The sequence below is a fragment of the Alosa sapidissima genome, chromosome 19 (genome assembly GCF_018492685.1).
Source record: "Alosa sapidissima isolate fAloSap1 chromosome 19, fAloSap1.pri, whole genome shotgun sequence".
Taxonomy (NCBI): Eukaryota; Metazoa; Chordata; class Actinopteri; order Clupeiformes; family Clupeidae; genus Alosa; species Alosa sapidissima.
Window position 1 is genome coordinate 3,410,803 of NC_055975.1, and position 20,973 is coordinate 3,431,775.

Sequence of the window (20,973 nt, forward strand, 5' to 3'; positions counted from 1 at the left end):
TGTCTGTGTGCGTCTGTGCCCTGTCTGATCATGACCTTAGTGGGCATTTCATTTTTTCACCAGTTGAACTCATCTCCGTTGCCCATGGAGACAGAGATGTCAGCAGAGGTTGGCACTTCAGAAGGGAACCGATCAATGTTCAGCAGGGCTCTTGCTCCAGTTTGACTGAATCTGTGAAGGCTTGCTTGCTGAATAATATAGATAAAGAACGTGTCCATCTATATATGCAGTCATGTTCTCTCTTTATATTTTGTTAGTAAGTGAACGGATCATTGTTATTTTGTAATTATCAAGTAATTATGAAATGATGACAGATGTAGATATATGCCACTTAATTAAGAATATACTTGTGTATATATACTTAATTCCATTGTCCTTGCCTACCTGTATTTGTATTGTTAATGCAATACTTATAAATGTATTGCTGATGCTGGCATAGCATTTATGCATGCTTTCATGCACAGGAGGTGCTTTGTAGGCAGTGGTTGTGGTGGTTGTTGTGAGAGCACTCATTCTGTTACTCTGTGGTCCTGCCTTCTGCCAGACACCAGTCTAGCAGAAAATAGCCAATGGCAGAATTTGTCACTATGGTGAACGCAACTAAAATGTTGAGCTATTTCAGTATGCCATGCTCTTCAGAACAATTCTGCTTTCCAAGTGTTTGGTTTCAATTCCACTGCTGAGCAGTAGGATTAGCATAAATTGCTGAATTTGTGTTCTTGACAGTGAACAGATTGATGAACTGAACAAATATACAGTTTGGGAAGGGAGAGGAACACTTTTTCCAGTTTTTTCCACTTTTTCCAACAGTGTGAGAGAAACCAACATGGTGGATGAGATAATGTTATTGAGCAAAGTGTCTATTTTTGGATTTCGTTGCTATGCTGAAACATTTAAGAGGGATGCATAGGAGTTCACTGCTCGTCAGAACATCAGGTATAGTATCCTGGGCTGCATCATGCCTTAGGACCCTCTGTCCATAGACATAATATAACATTTAAAGGTTTGCTGAATTATTTAGCTGTTGTGCCTACATGTTTAAAAGCAGACTGGTTGCCCTCATGCTGTCATGAGAAAGATGGTGGGGAAATTTGCAGTCTCAAGTCGTTCTGGGACTGGTATGTTCTGATGAAAAAGATCTAGTCTCCAAGCACTGTGCCTGGAACTCTCTTAAAAAAAACCTTGGTCTTACCATCTTTTTGTAACTACCTAACTGAAACATTTGTAAGATCTAAAAAGACCACCTGGAAATCTCTACCTTCTGTTCTCACTGTCTGAATCTGATGCCAAATCATGCTACTATGTTCCAAACAGCCAGAAATCCTGGGATCCCTGCCTTCTGCACTGAAACATCTATTTAACTATTTTACTTTAAATAGGAGACCAGTTTCCTTGCCATGAAACTGGCCTATGGTTGCTGCATTCTTCTCCTTAAAAATATCGCCGGCCCGGCTCCACATCTTAAGACCTCATTTGTTCTACATTTTTTCTAATAAAATTCAGCACTAGCATTATTGCATGAGCACATCTCATGCCCATAATTTGTACAGATACCTTATAGTAGTGTTACTATATGTAGTCTTACAATTCTACATTACTGTGCCAAATATTTAGTACCATGTCATCATCATCATGACTGACTTATTGTTATGGTTGGGTATGCATCATTTCAGTGGTCTAACACAATGTACTTATATTGTACACTTACTTCCGATACGTACATATCAGTAACAATGCTGCTGTATTGTGTAGGTGGTGCGACAGTTTAAAGAAGGTGGCTTCAACACACTGGTGTCCACATGCGTGGGCGAGGAGGGTCTGGACATTGGCGAGGTGGACCTGATTGTGTGCTTCGATGCCCAGAAGAGCCCCATCCGCCTGGTGCAACGCATGGGCCGCACTGGCCGCCGCCGCCAGGGACGCATCGTGGTCATCCTGGCCGAAGGCCGCGAGGAGAGGGTGAGCTGTAACGTGTATGTGTGTGTGTATCTGTGTGACTGAGTGCCAGTGTGTATGCTTGTGTGTGTGTCTGTGTCAGTCTATGTCAGTCTGTGTGTGCGCCTGAGTCCTTGTGTCTGCTTGTGTGTCTGTGTTTGTTTCTGTGTGATTGTTTTTTGTGTGTGTGTCTGTGTCAGTCTATGTCAGTCTGTGTGTACGCCTGAGTCCTTGTGTCTGCTTGTGTGTCTGTGTTTGTTTCTGTGTGATTGTTTTTTGAGTGTGTGTGTGTGCGTGCTTCTGTCTGTTCATTTTTACTCTTCTCTACATAATAAAGGAATGAAACGAGGGAATAATATTCCAATGGAAGGTACTGTAAAGTCCTGTTTCCATGAATCATACATAATATTTGCCCATATCATCGGCCCATGTAACTCAGCTCAGCTCAGCTTTCCAGTAATTTGTCATGCAGTGATGCACTGCCAGACTGATGTCTGCCTGTGTGAGACATTTGCTCACTTTTAAATCGTCCATCCAATCTCTCCACTTCCAGACCTACAACCAGAGCCAGAGTAATCGGCGCAGCGTGAACAGGAGCATCCTGGAGAACAATCGGAGCTTCCACATGTTCCCCAACAGCCCACGCATGCTGCCCGACGGCCTGACTCCCACCCTCCACAAGATGCACATCACCTGTGGCCAGTTTGAGGCCAGAGACACAAGCCAGCGAGCCAGCAAGGGCCGGAAGTCAGTGGCAGGGGGACGAGAGTCCCTTGTGCACCCCAGCACTGTAGGTGAGATCTCACTGGACAAAGACAGAGACTCAAGCCAATGCACTGACAAACCATTTGAACTGTGTATTTGCAAGAATCTGACAATATCACATGATATTGCAATACCGTACCTAAGCCTATATATTGCAATTTTTTACTCTAATTTGGGAAAAATTGTGATAGTATAAAGAAGACACCACCATATGCATGAAATTTAAATAAAATAGCTTAATACAGTAAGTTAACTAAAAAAGTAAACAAATTAAATACAGTACATACAGCAATGTCACACATACAGACTGTATTGACTGTATAGAACAGTCATGGTATATATTATAACTATTACTTCATATAATAGTAAAATCATATACCGGTAGTGCTGCAATCATTACGGTATGGGGGGAAAAAGTAGCGTGATTCTTAGGTGTGCACCCCTACATACCATTGGCTCCTTGATTGAACACTGTAGGTCCTCTCACTCCTCCACCTCCTGCCACCTGCTTGTTCTGCCCCACTATTCGTGGGGATTCTCATTTTTGGCTGCCATTCCAGAGAGCCAGCAGCAGATTTCCAGCCTCTCTAAGCCTATTGATTAAAGCTCAGGAATCACTAAGAGACTTCAGAGACGAACATCTTTAAAGGTGTGAAGCCTGTATGATGTGACAGACTTACATGATCATTGTGGGCTATTTGTCTCCTCTTTAATGCATGCTTTTAATGCATGCTTTTTGCACAAATTTCATTTCATTGTGTCATTTAAATACCGACATACCTTAGCTTGAAGCACTTACCCACTAATGTTAACAGACATCTCTTCTCTGTCCATATGCATGCAGTTTGCCCTATTTTCTTTTTTTTCCATGAAGAGTGATATCATTTCAGTTGCTTAAGTGCTGACAGATGTACTTTTATCACTCTTCTGTGTACTGCCAACTTCAGGCTCTTTATGGCTTTGACTTTGGTGAGTATGAGCTAATTGGAAATCTGAAGCAGAGATTCTCATGATCCTGAACATTCCTCAGGGAATGGTTTAAATTGAATACCAACCCATTGGCATCATTTTACCTTTGTGATCGTATGGCTGTACGTTAATAGCATGGTCATGATAGACAGGGGCCATGGGCTTCATCACAGCTAAAGGTTTTCAGAGGTATGTGGTAGGTGTGGTTTGTATTACATTCTTAGTGGTCCCTTTTTGAACTTTTGAGTAAATAAAAGGGAAGTAAGCTCACTCCTAGAATTGTCTGTTCATACATTGGTTTATGTTAAAGTGGTGCAGGTATGGTGGAGCAGCGGTAACGTCATCGACAATCGACAATTGGTAGACCGGGGTTCAATTCCCGTCGTTGCAAGTCTGCGTCGCTTTGGATAAAAGTGTCTGCTTATTATCAGTCAACTTTAAATTGAACTTTTAACTTTGTAGAGTGCCACAGAGGAGCACTCTGAAGCGCTTATTTGATTACCGGTACTCTTTTCCCAGTTTGAGTATCTGACATAGGCAGGTCATCCCCATTTCAAAACAAGCTATGCATCTGCATCTTGCACCTTACATCTCTGCCATCAACTATACAATGACACTGCTAAAAGCTAAAAGAGCATGCTCACGGTCTCAGTGGACGCGCACAGGTCGACTCGCTTGTCTTGACCCGAGGAGGTCTTTATGCAAAGATTACTGCACATGAGGGCTGACCTTTTAAGCTGATGCTTCAGCGATAGCATTCACTGATGTGTGTGTGTGTGTGTGTGTGTGTGTGTGTGTGTTTTTTGCTGCATGCAGTGAGAGGTCCTGAGGAAAGCCAGAGAAGAGATGGCTTCCTGACTCCAGCTGAGTTCTCTCTCTGGGCGTCCACCATGCGGCTGAGCGACGACGAGCCTCAACCAATGCTCCCCCAGACCCACTTCCTGTCTTTGTCCACAGATGCCCCTCCGCAGGTAGACACCACACTCCTCACACATCGCACACACACCTCACCTACTGCTTACTCCACACATCGTTCACCCACCGCACACCCAACACAAACCCGCCATCCCGCTGACCAGCAGTTTGAAAACGAATGAACACCGAGTTCTACCTGCAGAGGTTATATTGGGTAGGGAAAGCGTAGTTTTTTAATGTAATTATGTGTAGTCTGAATGAATACTACTGTGTCCCAGTTGGTCCCAGTGCATACGTCCTCATATGTTTCGAATGTGTTGGAGAGTGTTAATCTGCTTAACATCTGCAGTCTTTCAGTGTTAAATGATCACTGGGGAACATTTAGCCTTCTTGTGTGCTGTAATAAAAAAGAGTGTGTGAGTGTATTTTGCACTCACTTATATGTGCATGCATGCTGATGTATGATTCTGAGCTTGTGTATGTATGTGTGTTATTGCAGGAGGAGGCTGCAGCTGGACCTAAGCGAGAGTTGTCTCTCTGGGAGTGGAGGCACTGGCAGAATCGGCCACAGCATACGCACAGGCTGGGCCACTCGGATCGCTGCCTCCACTTCACCGCCCTCATGGACCTGATCGACAACCTGAAACAGGAGGAGGTGAGGAGGGCGCCTGAGGGATGGGTGTGGGAACGGCGGGGAGTCAGACATTAAGTCAGCACAGTGGAATGGTTCCTTTTGAACAAACCAGTTCTTTTTTACAAAGCCCTACACTTCAAGAGTCCGCAAATCAGTGAATTCTGTAAATGCATCAGCAGTTACTGCAGTTACACAACTGTGTAAGAACAAACCATGCAAAGAGCAGCTGTCCTTTGAAACTGGTGAATCCTGTCCTTCATGAAAATCTGTAGTTATTGTATAACAGTATAAGTAAGTGTTTTGATCCCGTGAGGGAAATTTGGTCTCTGTATTTATCCCAATCCATGAATTAGTGAAACACACAGTGAACACACAGTGAGGTGAAACACACACTAATCCCGGCGCAGTGAGCTGCCTGCAACAACAGCGGCGCTCGGGGAGCAGTGAGGGGTTAGGTGCCTTGCTCAAGGGCACTTCAGCCGTGCCTACTGGTCAGGGTTCGAACCGGCAACCCTCCGGTTACAAGTCCGAAGCGCTAACCAATAGGCCACGGCTGCCCAGTTATATTGTATATAACCTATTTGCCTAATGAAAACCCTATTCAGTTTGAACATCTAGGCACATTTGAGTGGCAGACAGAATAGAGCTGTTCCTCTGAAGGACAGACCATCTGTCAGTAAAAGGCCTCTATTTAGTCTGCATGCATTTGTCCTTACTGTGAAAGGGAAGCGCTAGTAATTACCGGTATGTCTTCTCTGTAGCTCTTCATATTTGACAGTACTGATGATGAGTACTTTCTTTCATGGCCTCTAATGTAAAAATGTAAGCCTTTCAGTGTAAGCCTTTAGTTCTTATTTTCTCATTTATGCTAAGAGTCCAGAAAATGGAACTATGATGAAATAATATTATTATTTTTTTTTCACTGAGCCCACATGTGAGATATGAGTCACGTGGCCATGACTGCTAAAACCCATATCGCGGTGCCTTCACTAAAGGAGTTCAGTGTTAACCAGAGCAAGGCCCAATTGGGCAGGTACTGCAAGATGCTCTTTATTGATCGCTACTCTCCAACCACAATAAAGCCCACACAGCCCAGAGAATACATAGAGGTGTGAAAGTGCTCTCGATGCAGACTCTCGCGTCGCTAGCAGTAAGACCAACACAACCTTGATTAAAGTGGTTGAACACATGAGCTTGGATCACATGTCTGTGTCTGGTTGGTACGGTAAGAGCAGCACAGTTGGATATCCATCAGTAAAAGGTCAGTGACAATGGTACCCCATATTGCAGGGATTAAGGACCCAGGCCCAGGGTATTAAATGCCAGATCGAAAGGCGCTAGCTAGGGCAGACATCTAGACCACTGACCTGATTAAGGTGCTCTGTTTTGCTTTGTTTTGTTTGGTTTGTCCTCCTTGAGGGGCTCAGGTTTGTTTTTCTTTTTTTGCAGAACATCTGTAGTAGTGTTGTAAGGGTTGTTCTGATTACATTCACATTTGGAGTACAGCAAGAACGTATTAGTGTGAAGCTGTTGCATCTTCATGTTCCTCATCTCATGCTGCTATTGCTTTCATTGATCAGACATTAGGTAGGTGTTTGCTTTGCTCTTGAGTTGTGATATTAACAGTACAGAAACAAAAAATATATGGAAGAAAAAAGATTGATTAAAATCCTCAGAGAATATCTGCAAGTGTAGGTGCAGCCCTTCTGTCACCTCTGTGGTGAAGGACCCACCATTCACCTCTGCTGCCCTGTGATCCCATCAGGGTTAATGATCTTATTAAAGGTGACTGTGTCAAAATGAATTTAAAGGGTCAACGGGTCATCCTCTGCACGACCCAGCCCCATGTTTGCAGGTTAATTGCAGTATTGCATTATGCAGTATACAATTATTTAATGTTCAGAAACAAAAAAATAATATCAATTTGAAGATTGTGTTTGCCTTTTCTTTCAAATGCAATCATTTAGTACAATTTATTAGAAAGCTAACATAATCAGGATAATGTTAGCTTTCTAATAAATTGTACTAAAGCTTGATCATTGTATACCATAGTATGGCCATACCATAGCATGTCTGAATATACTGTTATATTGGTGTGCTAATGCTGTCAACATTAATGAGAAGAAGAAAAATACAAAGGATAAGAGTAATAATAAGAAGCCTATTAATGTTCTAAAAAGGCTGTTTTACAAGACAGTGTTAATCAGTGCAACCATCATACAGTTCAACAGTAATGTTTACTGCAAGGAGAATGAATCTGTATACTATTTTCTCTCAAATATATAAGTATAAAGAATTGTTCATTTTTTGCTTTATTGAATTTATTTTTGAACAAAATCTATTATTATGCTGATAAAATGTGTATAGAATCTGATCATTTTAGCTGGTTGAAACACCTTATTTGCCTTTGACCCAACTATAATTTAGTGGTATAGTCATTGATACCTCAAGAATCTTCTTTTGGATCTTTGTGTTGACTGGATTTGTTGTCATGGAGACAGTTCAGTGTAGCTTTTGTGTTCCTAGACCCATAAGGGAAGGAAGTGTTTTCTCCATCCAACCCTAGAAAATTGAATGACCCCAAAGATTTACAATTTAACTACCTGGGACCTCAATTCCAGCCTCATACGCATTTGCTGATGCGGAGACATTGAGTCCTTATGACTTGTCTGTATAGCTTTCAGTTCTGTCCTGCACTAGAATGTCCATAAGTGTAGGCGAATTCACACCGTCACAACAAACTGAAAAAAGGTAACATCGAGCACCTGTTGTTTTGTTCAGTTGATGATTTCTCTGTATTAGATAATCAGATTTATATAGAAAACTTCAGTCTGTTACCACCTGTATTTAGGTGTTAACCTAAATAAATTGTTCTTTTTTTCTTCCTCTGAGGTGTGTTGCTCAACCTACAGCTGGTTTCTTGTGAGGGTTAAATCTCACTCTCAAACTGCCAAATCCCAGATTTGGGGTGAAGATTAGGCAAAAAGGCTTGTGTGTGCACAGGCTCCAGGGCCAAGGTGGACATTTGGAGGAATTCGCCCTGTAGAGCAGGCTTTTGTAAGAACAACACAGAAGAGCCAGGCCGCCTTATGTGAGAAAACACACTCGGATATGAGACGTTCATAGATAAACAAACTCTCAGACAATGGCGTACTTGCAAATGTATCTGATTGGCTGACTTTATGAATATTGTGTCATTGATGTCATCGGTTGTACCTGTTCCTGTATGGACTAGTATTTTGTTGGTACATGCCCCATATTGAGTCCAGCTTTGGCAGAAGTCCCCACAAAAATTACTCCTGTAATAATAGCAATAGACCTAGACAGATTCTGACTTTAACTGAAATCAGCCTTCCCTTTGACTGTCAATGGGGAAATACTGGTGCTGTATATCCCCTAGGTATCCTAAAATCTAAAAACAACTTACTAAATAATAATCACTGGTAGCATTCAACCATTACATGTTATTTTGAGCACTAAAAATATTGTGTACTTGACCTACCATTTTTTTTCTCTAAGCTTCTAATGTATCCTTGACTAAACGTCTAGTAATTGACTTCTCCCCAAACACCTTTAAAAAAAATATGCTTATGAAATATTTATTATGCTGAGTGAGCTCATTAGACAGATGAAAGAGTTGTGAATCAGACTAATTGCTGTGTCTACTGTACTGTATATTTCTTATGTTCATTTGTTTCTCTTGTCTATACATTCTGTAGATTTAGATTTTTTAGCATGACTTTATAGACACCTACAGTATGCTACTTCCAGGTGTGACTCTCTGGGCTTTCACACCTTCCCATTGTCGCTTATGGCTGCTCCAAATACTCAGAAACTATTTGATTAGCATAACATTTGGCCAGGTGCAAGGCGGGGTGCTCGTGATTAATGACCGTCTAGGAGGATCAGCCCTTGTGACCTATACATCTACTCCATATTCATATGGAAATAGAACAAGAGGTCACGCCCCCTTTGTTCGTAACATACTTGAGTTTGGGTTATTTCCATGTTTAGTTACAGATATGAGTTTGGGTGAAGCTTGTCTCTTTCCCTTGCTGCGCATCACTGAACAAATAGAGCCTGTTTCCTGATTCGCTCATCTCATTAGACAGATCTCATCTTGCTCTTTCACCCCACATGCAGAGAGCAGATGCTTTGTGTGTGTTTGTGTTTGTGTGTGCGCTATTAACTTCATGCTCTTTGCCAGTCAAAGATGCCCTCTCAACTTACTCCTGAGGTAACGTTATACAGGGCTTAGTTACATGGCCTTTTTCCTCCTGTTTCCAACCCACAGCCAGCCACAGAGATGAACAAAGGGGGATATGATTCTCAGGAGGAGAATGAAAGTAGACCTAATGAGAGGGAATGAGTGGGAGAGAAGATGGATAGAGAAAGACAGGAGGGCTGTGACAATAACATCACTGCAATACCACGATCATGTGATGCCTAATGACCAAATAGTTCATGCTAACAGGCTAGCTGACTTCCACAATAGTTTGAGCTATTTAGATGATATGTCGTCACAGCCCTAAACGACAGAATGTAATAAAGACATAAAATATAAAAAGATAAAGAGCAAGAAATTGTGTCATTATGCGTGTATGTCTGTGTGCTATATAGTGTGTGTGTTTGCTTGAGAGTAAGAGCAATGCAGGATGAGGCGTGTTTATGTTATCTGCCTTTGTTCATCCAGAGGGGCACAGTGCTCTTCCACTCTGTTTTCCCCCTTCATGTCTTTCCTGCTCCTGCCTGTGTGACGGGAGACACAGGGCAGGCAGGCTCCGCTGCTTATGTAAGACTTCTCAGAACCATTACATAACCCGGGGAAGCGCAAAGTAGGCCAGCACGGCGCGACCTAGATGTGCACGCACGCAGCCCGGGTGGGGGGAGGGGGGCGGTGGGAGAGGGAGAGAGACGGAGGTGTGTGAGGGAGAGAAAGAGACAGAGGAGTGAAAAATAGAGAGAGATGTTGATAAATCATTTGTTAAGCTGTGATTCTTCAATGTGTATGTTTTCTGTATCTGTACTGTAATGCCATCCTACATTTAATGATTGCTTTGACAATACAAGTGGCTATTTGTCATATCAGTAAAAATTGAATAGAAAAACAGATAGATAGCAGCAGATGGCTGAGATGAGGAGTCAGCTCTAACAGTCACAAACAGTGTGCTCTGGTCTTACCCTCTACTAGCCTAGAAATCTAGACGCGCTCCTAACGGCAGCGAATTACATTTGCTGCCAGGGCTAGTCTAGCAACTCTCCGTTGGCTTGTGAGCTCCAGAAATCGAAACTTAATCAGGCCAATGAAATCGTGTATAGAGTCGTTAGGTGGGCTTAACATAATGATTGATGGCAGAGTTGCAACGGTTTGGCTTGAATTCCCTGCTACTTGAAAACAAATAAGATGGATGTTGCTGCTGGCGAACAGTGTGACACGAGTTAAGCTTTTATTAAGTTGGCAAACGTTTGAACTAGCCAACTAGCTCCGCTGGTGGGAAACGCATGGGACTCATAGCGCTGCCGCTGTCCTATTGCGTGCAGAGGGAATTTGAAAGACAACTGATTATCCCGCCCCTCAGACTGAGCACTGCGAACGGTGAGTGTCCTGACCCTACATTTTAATGTGGGTCTGGCTCGTCAGGCTAACCCTCTACAGCTGGGAGGGAAAAAAAGGAAACCACGACAGGCTGATTAAATTTATATTAATTCCCTTAAACAAGCAGTGGAGGGCCCCAGCTTCATCATGGAAAGTAATGAACTCAGAGGTGCTCTCATGTCAGCGGGTGGGCAGCCTGTGTGCTCACAGCTCCTCGCTCACTCTTCTAGTGTGGACTGGCAGATTCACAGTGTACTAAACCACATATAAAAACAGCATTTATTAAGAATTATTATTATTAATTTGGCTATTATTATTAATTTGGCTTTTATTATTATTATAATAATTTGAGGGCAGCTGTGGCCTACTGTTTAGCGCTTCGGACTTGTAACTGGAGGGTTGCCTGTTCGAACCCCGACCAGTAGGAACGGCTGAAGTGCCCTTGAGCAAGGCACCTAACCCCTCACTGCTCCCCGAGCGCCGCTGTAGCAGGCAGCTCACTGTGTCGGGATTAGTGTGTGCTTCACCTCACTGTGTGTTCACTGTGTGCTGAGGGTGTATCACTAATTCACGGATTGGGATAAATGCAGAGACCAAATTTCCCTCACGGGATCAAAAGAGTATATACTTATACATACTAATGTCAGTGTGTATGTATAGCCCAAAGCCACCCTTGCAAAATGGTAAAATATGTCATCTGTGGTGGCAAGATAAATTGTTACCATAAACTATAATGAATCATTCTTAAGTTACTTTGTCTATAGCCTTGTGAAATGCAAGGTTTACCTTTTGTTTGACGAGCACATTTCATCTTTTCTTTCTCAATCAATCGTATCACAGTAGGCCCAGTTTCCATCAAGGAAACCACTAAGTGACCTGGAAAGATCTGATCTTGGACTCATTGCAAATGTGTTTATACAACCACACATCTCACACTCCCTTCAAACATTGGTGACCCATAACATTGGTTGGAAAAGCTAAAGGATAAGAATGTGCAGTGAAACTCTTCAGAGCAGTATTGAGTGTTTCAAGGTCTTTGACTGGTTGACCTGCTGCTGTCCTTTTTACAATCTGAACTTGCTGGCATGGCATCTCTGGCTTTCAAATGCTGACGGAGCTTTACAAAAGTAAAGTTTTTACTCCACTAAACACACCTTGGTAATGTTTTTTGGGTTTTGGCTGGAGCATAGGGCTACTGAGCTTACGCTCTTAAGAGAGATTATCCAAAGCCATTTGAAATAACAAAATTTCCCAGAAAGTTGGTGTGGTCCTTCAAAGTTTTTTATCTTCTTTGCTCTCTACCCTAGAGTTACTGTAATTAAGATGATACATACCCTTTTCTTCTCTCTGTGTGCAATAACCTGCTGTTAGCCTAGCTTAGCATTTTTGGAAGTGGGTTATTCTAGTTATCCTATAGCTAGCCTATAGCTGAAAGGGAGCTACAGGATAACTGGAGCAACCCTTTTCCAGTGAATTATGCCAAGATAGGCTAACGGTGTGAAACTGGGCTATTGCACGGACAGAGAAGAGTAACTGGGGAAGACAGAAAATAAACTAACTTCCCAAAAAGATGACGTGTTCCTTAAAATCTGAGATGTCATTGCGTCGTAGTTTGTTGGTTGTTTTATTGAATGTCTTAGGTTTACAATATATATTTGATATAGACCCTTAATAGACCTTAATGTGTTTCTAAATGGTTTCCTGTTGAAATGTTCAAAACCAACGCAGATACTTTGAAATGAAAATTAATCGGACTTAAGCTTAATGCTCTACAAAATGTCGTCTTTAAAACATGTTTTTTAATTTTTGTTTGTCCTCAAGTTGCCATTAGCTCAATGCTGTTTTCTGTGCAACCAGAAATGCCTTAGGAATGCACATTGTTTGTTTATGCTGTTGAAAGGGTCTAAAAACTCTGTTGTAGTTGGTCTTCTTTCTAATGTTAAGGCAAAGTCCTTTTATGCAAGTCCCTCCACTCGGCGGCCATATTGTAACGCTTTTTGGGCACTTATCGAGCATCTATTTCGACAGAAATGTGCGTGCGTAAGGCTTCACGACACAACCTTGCTCTAGCGGCGAGATCGTAACACATGATTGGCATGATGTATTCACAACACACTACATGATTGGCACAATGTCAACTTTTTTTGCTGCGGAAGGGGCGGGATATGTGTAGACAACTGCCATATTGGCGTTACAAACTAACCCTATGCATTTCTATTCTATTTCTTGAGGATTTTTTGAGTGCTCTGTCTCCTCATTAGAAAGTCTCTCTTTAAGGCTAATGTTGTGTTTGTGTTATTCACAGGGTCAGTGTAGCTATGAGGCAGAGCTGATGCCTTACCTCCACAAAGAGGATGTCGTTGGCTTCCAGGAGGATGACCGGTGGGGAAAGCTCTCCAAAAGACAAAAAGAGACTAAACTGTTTCCCACAAAATTAAGTAAAAACACAAGATTTTCCCACACATCCACTTGTTCAGCGGGGTTAGATGAGGATATTTTCAAAGAAAAAAAGCCAAAGGTGGCACTTGAGAGTCCCTGGACCATAGTCAAGGATAAAGTTCCGCCTGAGATAGTTCCTGATTCCAGACATGACAATAGAGACCTAGTAACCCAAAGTCAGTGTTCCACTATCAGTGCCCAGCCACTGATGGATATGGACTTTGACTGCGTCTTGCACAGCGACGAAGACAGTAGCCCAACGAAAAAGCCGTTAGGAGAAGAGTTTAAGGTGAGTATTGGTGTCACAGATGGCATAGCGGTGAAGCAACCAAGAACGCAATCAACCTCTGTTCCTCATTGTGAGGAACAGTCTGAAGAGCAGAACTCAGAATTTGAGGAACTGTTTTATTTACCAAAATTGTGCAAGAACTCTACGCTTAAGCCCTTCAGAGAATCCTCAGCGAGTTTGACAACAATTCTAGAAAATGTCAAACAGCTTCTTTCCATATCCCCACCCCACATCACCGTTGATGTTGAGTTCTCTCTGACTGATGCATCTCCCAATCATGAAATAACCAGAGATTCAAAGGTTCAACCAAATCTACTGCATGAAGATGAGCCATTCCAGATCAATTTCTGTTTGGAGGAAAATTATGATGATGCTGATGCTGATGATAACGATGACGGAACTGAACTGATGGAAGTAGATTCTGTGGAACATGAAGTTAAAGAAATGTCTGCAGGTTCCCCCGACCTTAATGAAAGCACCTGTTTACCAAAGCTACAAAAAGAGCCTACTGAAAGCTTACGAGAAATGACAAGTCCAACCTGGGATGAGGTTTTTGAGGACGAGAACAAAGAGTCAGAAGTTGAAGATGACATTAAACTTGTCCAGCCCTTGGAACACGCAGGCTCAAAAGACCCTCTTCAGCACAGTATCATGGATGAGAGTGTTGACCTATTTGGCGACGATGAAGTATTTCTTCAAGTTAGTTTGCCAGATATACCTACTCCTGACAAGAACTTTTCCAACCACACTGCCAGTGAACTGTTGAGGGTCAGAAAAGGACCTGAGGAAAGCCCAGCAGAGACTGTTTTCAAGGCCTCAGCAGATTCCACACGAATATCCAACACCATGTCACCTAGCGATGTCCACCAACAACCTGTCCAGAACTCTGAGCATTTCGACCTCTCTCAAGACTTTTTCTCTGTGAACTTTGACCTTGGATACTGTCTTGAAGATGAAGATGAAGATGAGGAAGAGGATGAGGTTGAAGTAAGGGAACACCTGCAGTGTACTCCACCTCTTCTTGCCAAGTCTGAACATGAGAACACACAAAAGACATTACACAAACCCAGCCATGCCATCACTACTCCTATGCACCTGTGCCCAGTCTCCGTCACCACCCCTGGTAGTTGCCTGAAGCAGACAGGGGAGGCTTCGGCTCTTAGTGTCAAAGACTACTCTTTCCTCTCGCCCAGTCTCACTCTAAAGCAGAGGTTAGCCATCCGATCAAAGACCTCTACACCATCTCATGCCACACTAACATCACATGAGAGACGTCCAGAGACTACTGCTGCACACCAGTGCCTCACTAGTGCTCAAAGAGAAGCCCAGTGGAGCACTTCTCGAAAGTCTTTGCTTCCCAAAGTAACACTCCCTGCAGATCAATCAGTTCACTTCCCTCAAACAGGTTAGATGGCTTTTTTTCTTTTCAAGTCTCTTGTTCTGTTTTGTTCTTGTATTCTCAAATTTAGCATATTGAGAAGGCATAATTGATATGATATCAAGGCCTAGTGGTGTGTCTTAGAAAAGCATCTAATTTTGTCCGTGTCAGATGTCTTTCAAAAAAGTAGATAAAACACTACGGTAGCGAAAGAGATGAAAAGAAACTCACCCATTCTATGAATGATCTACTCAGGACTTTTGAACAAACTGCTCCTTAGCCCAGAACTAATCCAACCCTTAATCTAATAAACTTGAGGTTTTTGTGTAGTGACCTAGATTTTTTGACAGCAGAAATATGTGGGCCTTTTTTGTTGTAAAAAAATTGTAATGGGAAAATGCACAACTGTAGCCTTCACAAATGTGTTGCTACCTCTTTTTCATTACAAAAAAATCAATGCTTGTATTTTTCTTTTCCTGTCAGTTTTGCCAAACCAATTTGTGAAAATAGGTCAGCAAGAACTCATACAAAAACTTTACCTTAGCTTCGCTATAATAACACAATGTTCTTTCCAGAGAAGAGCTCTTATGCCCTACTGACTTCCATGCCCCTCATTCTGTGTAATTGGATTTTTATGTGCCTTTTATGTGCCTTTTATGTGAGTTTTGGTGTGGTGATGTCTCCTTGATTGTGTAAATGTGTCTGGGTGGTTTTTATGTATTCAGGGAATCTGTGCATGTGTGTGTGTGTTTGTATGTGTTTGTGTGTGTCACTTGTGCATATGTGTTGCCATATTTAAATCTGTATCTTCTGTCTGTCTTGGGATCCTTCCCAGAGCATGCTGCCAGTGACAGTGAGGATGACATCATCATACGGAAGCGCAGTAGACAGGGCCAGCTCAACCCCCTCTCCTCCCCAGAGGTGTGCTCCCACCCCTGACACACACACACACACACACACACACACACACACACACACACAGGTACATGTGCACACAGACACACTTTTTTTAGCATTCATCTCATTCCCTAGCCTTGAAACCTCTCTGACTTTGCAGAGAGTCTGGCCTAGATCCGTAGGCGTACGTTTATTTCCAGGTGGGAGGGCACAGTTTGAGGTTTAAAATCATTGGAGTTCCTTTGAACCGCTTTGAACCAATCACTAACAACCGGCGTTTCGTCATACAGAGAAGTTTCTCCATCATAATCGCTAAATCACTGTTTTTCAAACACTACGAAGGCTCGACACAACATGAAACTTTGATCAAAGTATCATCAGTGTCTCTACACATGAACTCGAGCATTGAGAATATTGTTGGTGTACACAGAGTTTACTAAAAGAAAGGTTTTGAACAACTCACTTGTTTTTTCTGCTCGCTGCCATGTGTGGAGTGAGTTGTCCAAAATCTTTCTTTTTAGTAAACTATGTGGTAACACTTTATAATAACTACACACAATTCATCCTTTATTAAGCCTTCGTTACTTATTAGTTAATGGTTTGATCATCATTAGTAATTTCTAATTTATCATCAGTAAAGCATTTGTTCACACAGTTATAAATAGTTTGTTCATAGTAAATAAGCCTAAATCTAAAATATGTTTATACATTATTGTTAATACTTAATACATGATGCAATAATATGTTTTTGATTAAGTAATATTTTCATTATTTAACAATAATTCATAAACATATTTTAGATATAGGCTTATTTACTATGAGCAAACCATTTATAACTGTGTGTACAAATAATAAAAAAATAAATACTTTATTTATGAGAATTAACATAGGAACAATGCTTTACAAATGATGAACAAAGCATTTTGTAATAGTTTGCAACTGGTTTATAATAAAAAAATGATTTCATTATAAGTGGTTGTTTTATTACTTATTAAGTATAAATCATGTACTTACAAACATATTTTTTGGATAGGCTTATTTACTATGAACAAACCATTTATAATTGTGTGAACAAATGCTTTACTGATGATAAATTATGTATGAACAAGAAATTACTAATGATGAACAAACCATTAACTAATAAGTAACAAAGGCTTAATAAATGATGAATTGTGTGTAGTTATTATAAAGTGTTACCAACTATGGGTACACCAACAATGTTCTCAATGCTCGAGTTCATATGTAAAGACACTGATGATACTTCGATCAAAGTTTCATGTTATGTCGAGCCTCCTTAGTGTTTGAAAAATAGCGATTTTGACGCGACCATGTAGCCTACTAAACTAAAGTTTGACTTGGGTACGTTCGTAGCCTATTTCAAGTGACAAAATGTATGACTAAAGTTTAGCTGACGATATAACATCCTACTCTACTGTGACTTCGTTCGTGACACTCCTGTTAATAGGCTAAACTAGAAAGAGCTAAAATAACTCACACCAACCTTATTTGCGCCTTTTAAGTATAAGCCCTTTTCGCTCCCTACGTTGATGTATTCCAAGCGGTCTGCTTCGGGGGCGGGGACGTAGTAATTGAAACACCATGCCTGGGTAACGTAATTGCTCTCAGGGATGCCCTCTGTTCGCTGGTTGGTTCGGCTGCCGAAGTAAACGAGGGCGAATCAACCTATTCCAGACGGAGTACTGTAGGGAAAAGAAATCGAGCGGAAGTATGTAGGCAGGCAGAGGCCAGGCTACTCATTCCCACCTGTGCTTAACTATATCTATACCACTCTATACCAATCTCTACTCTCACTATATCAATCTCCACTCTATATCTGCTGAACCACCATGATGATGAAGATCATTGAGTCGTGCTGCCTGGAATCATCATTTTTCTAGCCTGACGTAGCCAACTCCATTCTATTCAGAATTTGAGTGGAACTGGAGCATTTGGATGTGATTATAGGGTGTGTTTCAACCGATAAATTCTTCGGCACAAATTGAATAGACCTAACAAATCAGAGCGAACGAAATAGCCTAACGTGAATCCTGTAGACAGTCAAAACATCCTTCTTCTTGACAAATACCTTAATCTCTGTTTTCTGTTCTGCAAAGTTATTGCGCTGTCATTATCTTGTACAACAGATATTGCAATAGCGACATCTAAATGTTTAGCTTTTCTAGGAAGCTTTTTTTCTGTAAACAACAGTGCGCTCGGGTCACGTGAATGAATAGGCACATAGATGTTTGTCAAAGGAGCAAGGTTGGGGTTAAATTCGGGCTGGCTTTCAGGCTAATTATTTTCATCTACAGTTCTGGAAAAAATTAAGAGGCCACTGCACATCTTTCTGATGTCAGCCTACAGTTGCTGAGTGACATTCAAATGAGTTGACGTTCATATTAAAATTTGCAGTGGTCTCTTCATTTTGAAAAATGATCGTCAACTCATTGCACTCACACAAAGCAAGGCTGGGCAGCAGTAGACAGGCAGAGTTGCAGTTCATATCCAACAGCTCTGTGTTGATTAGGTCTGCCAGGTCTGTGTGTGTCTGCCATCAGGTCTGTGTTTCTATGTAAGAATAAGTGATATCGTTATGGCTGAGATTCAGCTGTAGGCTGGGTGCCGCAGGTCGTCACGCAGAGTGTGTGTTTGTGTGCATGTGTGTGAGAGATCGCCAGTCGTGATGACTCATGGAATGCCCGTCATCCAATCAGAAATGAATGAATAGCTCTACTGAACCTAACTGTTGATTGCATGAATGCATGATTTATATTCATTTGAATTGAATCATCATATTCATGAATATAAATACATGGTTTTCTCTCTATGCCACCCCTGTTAACTGAATCCTTTTCCTCTGTGTGCTCACAGCAGTCAAAGATCTTAAGTGATGTGGACTCGCCTGTACAAGTAATAAGAAAGCATGTTCTTGCCCCACGCAATATCATGGTAAGAATGGTAACCTACATTATTTCATATCGATTCAGTTTTACCTAATTCAAATAAGACATGGCTTTTGGAATAACTTTCTTGATTACAGTGCATGCATGGGTGCTTGCTACGTTTGCTTTTCTAAGTGATTCATACTGTAGATCATGATCATAAACCTAGACACAAACACAGGTGACAATTGAGGTGAGATGGTTAATAAGATACTCACAACTACTGTAATATGGTGTTTTAATAAGGATTTGAATATTTGTTGCTCGCCCTGTTTCTGCAGTCTGAGGAGAGTGATGTGGAGGCCTTATCAGATGATGACTTCCAACATACGTCCCTCAGACAGCCCAGAGCTCAGCCTGCTCCCAAACATTCCAACCCAGGGCAAACATCAAAGGTTAGAGAATGTCTATTTCTCATGAAGTCTCTCTGTCTCTGGTCCTGCAATGTGCTGTGTGAGAGGGGGAGTGGCTACAGTAAATATTTAACAATATCTTTCGCATTACTTATCCAAATAACGGCAAACTTGGCACTGCACTTACTCATGCCCGTACCAAGACACCTGCCAAGTTTGAAATCGAAAAGACGAACGGTTCGAACACACACACACACACACACACACACACACACACACACACACACACACACACACACTGACACACAGACAGACATACGTTCCTGTAATTTATAGATAGATGTGCTTTTCTGCTAGCAAACTGAAAAAATAATAAATGCAGTAGTCATCCTGAAATGAAACCTTTTAAACTAACATCGGATTGAAATACTCAGGTAGACCCAGGTAGATTTCACAACAATGAATGTAGTCATCAAGCTGCAGAGGATCAGTAAAGTCACCAGCGAGATTTATGTTGACACATTTCCCAGGGGACAGTCCGCAGAAGGGCGCGTCAGTTCCTGGACGATGAGGCAGAGCTGTCTGAGGAGGATGGGTCTGTTTCGTCAGATGAGGAAGATGATGAAGAGCAGAACCGGATGCTGGAGGGCTTCGTGGTGGACAACAGCCACCTCTCCCAGGGCCTCGACGGTACATTTCCAGTGTGTCACTATGGTGTTTAACACGCTAATGTATTAAATATATGATGACACGCTCACTTGTGACACTCTCTTCCCAATCAGGATGGGATCTCTCTGTTTTAAAAAGATCAAACAATACTTGTTAAAGTATAATAGAAAGGTTTATACTTTTTTATCTTTAAACACTAAAAAGTATCTAATATAGGCATTTTAGATGGAACGACTGTTCCATCTAAATCAGTTTAGCTGTTTAGTTTAACATTTACTAGTACAAGTTTAACAGGAGTGAACTAAGATATTAGTCCTATTCCCACTATGCAGTATGGTCCTAGTCTCTGATCATAAAGAAGAGTTAAAGCAATGGCACATTAGTTAGGCTGTTAGGAATTTGGCTCACCCTTCTTATTGTTATTGTTCAAGTAACTTTAATCATTATGACCGCCGCTAGAGCTTTTTGCAGAGAGAATGTGCAGGACTGAGTGGCAGTCATATGGCAGTCATATTTTGTACCGCTATGCGGTACATCTTGTTCTATGACTGATGCATCAGCTATTACAGTTTTATCACCCGGAGAGAAGAAATACTCTTTTCTGATTGGCTGGTGGGGTGGCTATTAATTCTGAATAACGGGACACCTATGAAGTAGATCTGGTAAAAAAAAAAAAATCACCGTTCCATATCAATGCTTATGAATGGTAATTAAAACAACCATAGTAGGCCGAGGGCTGAGGCTGGAAGCAGGCTTCACAACAATAAAATCAACTGTAAACAAGCTAACTGCCCATGCTATCACTGTTATAGGGCCAAATAAATTTGTACAACAAACTGAACAAGTCGGCTTCTTTTTAAACGGAACCGCTTGTTTCCTTTGCATGCTATGAAGGCATGACTATTGCCTATAGTGGCAACCAGGTGATAGGTGGGATAACGGCCGCCGAGGTGTCCTGTTATACGGAATTAATAGACTCCGCTCCGCTGTGCGTCGGGGAGTTCTTTGTCCCTCGCCCTCGTCCATTAATTCCGTATAACAGGACACCTCGGCGGCCGTTATCCCTTACGTAATCTGAGTAGGACTTAATGCAAATGTACAGTACTGAGAAAATGCACACACCTAACAGACACTATAAACTCTTTCAGCTCAGACTCAGGATCCATATAGAATGCACATGCAACAATGACTG

The 20,973-nt window shown here is 41.7% G+C and overlaps 1 protein-coding gene across 11 annotated transcripts in view; it reads left to right on the forward strand.

Moving 5' to 3' along the window:
- Positions 1-20,973, forward strand: part of fancm (FA complementation group M) — a 57,734-nt gene that overhangs the window by 29,806 nt on the left and 6,955 nt on the right. For 3 of the 11 annotated variants that reach the window (XM_042071443.1, XM_042071444.1, XM_042071451.1), the window contains exons 10-18: positions 1,753-1,959; positions 2,489-2,729; positions 4,486-4,640; positions 5,084-5,239; positions 13,120-14,947; positions 15,744-15,841; positions 18,689-18,775; positions 19,041-19,154; positions 19,643-19,802. In XM_042071443.1, the coding sequence (XP_041927377.1) occupies positions 1,753-1,959; positions 2,489-2,729; positions 4,486-4,640; positions 5,084-5,239; positions 13,120-14,947; positions 15,744-15,841; positions 18,689-18,775; positions 19,041-19,154; positions 19,643-19,802 (3,046 nt within the window). Of the gene's footprint in view, positions 1-1,752; positions 1,960-2,488; positions 2,730-4,485; positions 4,641-5,083; positions 5,240-13,119; positions 14,948-15,495; positions 15,579-15,743; positions 15,842-18,688; positions 18,797-19,040; positions 19,155-19,642; positions 19,803-20,973 lie in introns of those variants that run through there. The other 8 variants (XR_006025314.1, XR_006025315.1, XM_042071446.1 and 5 more) reach the window with 8 other exon arrangements.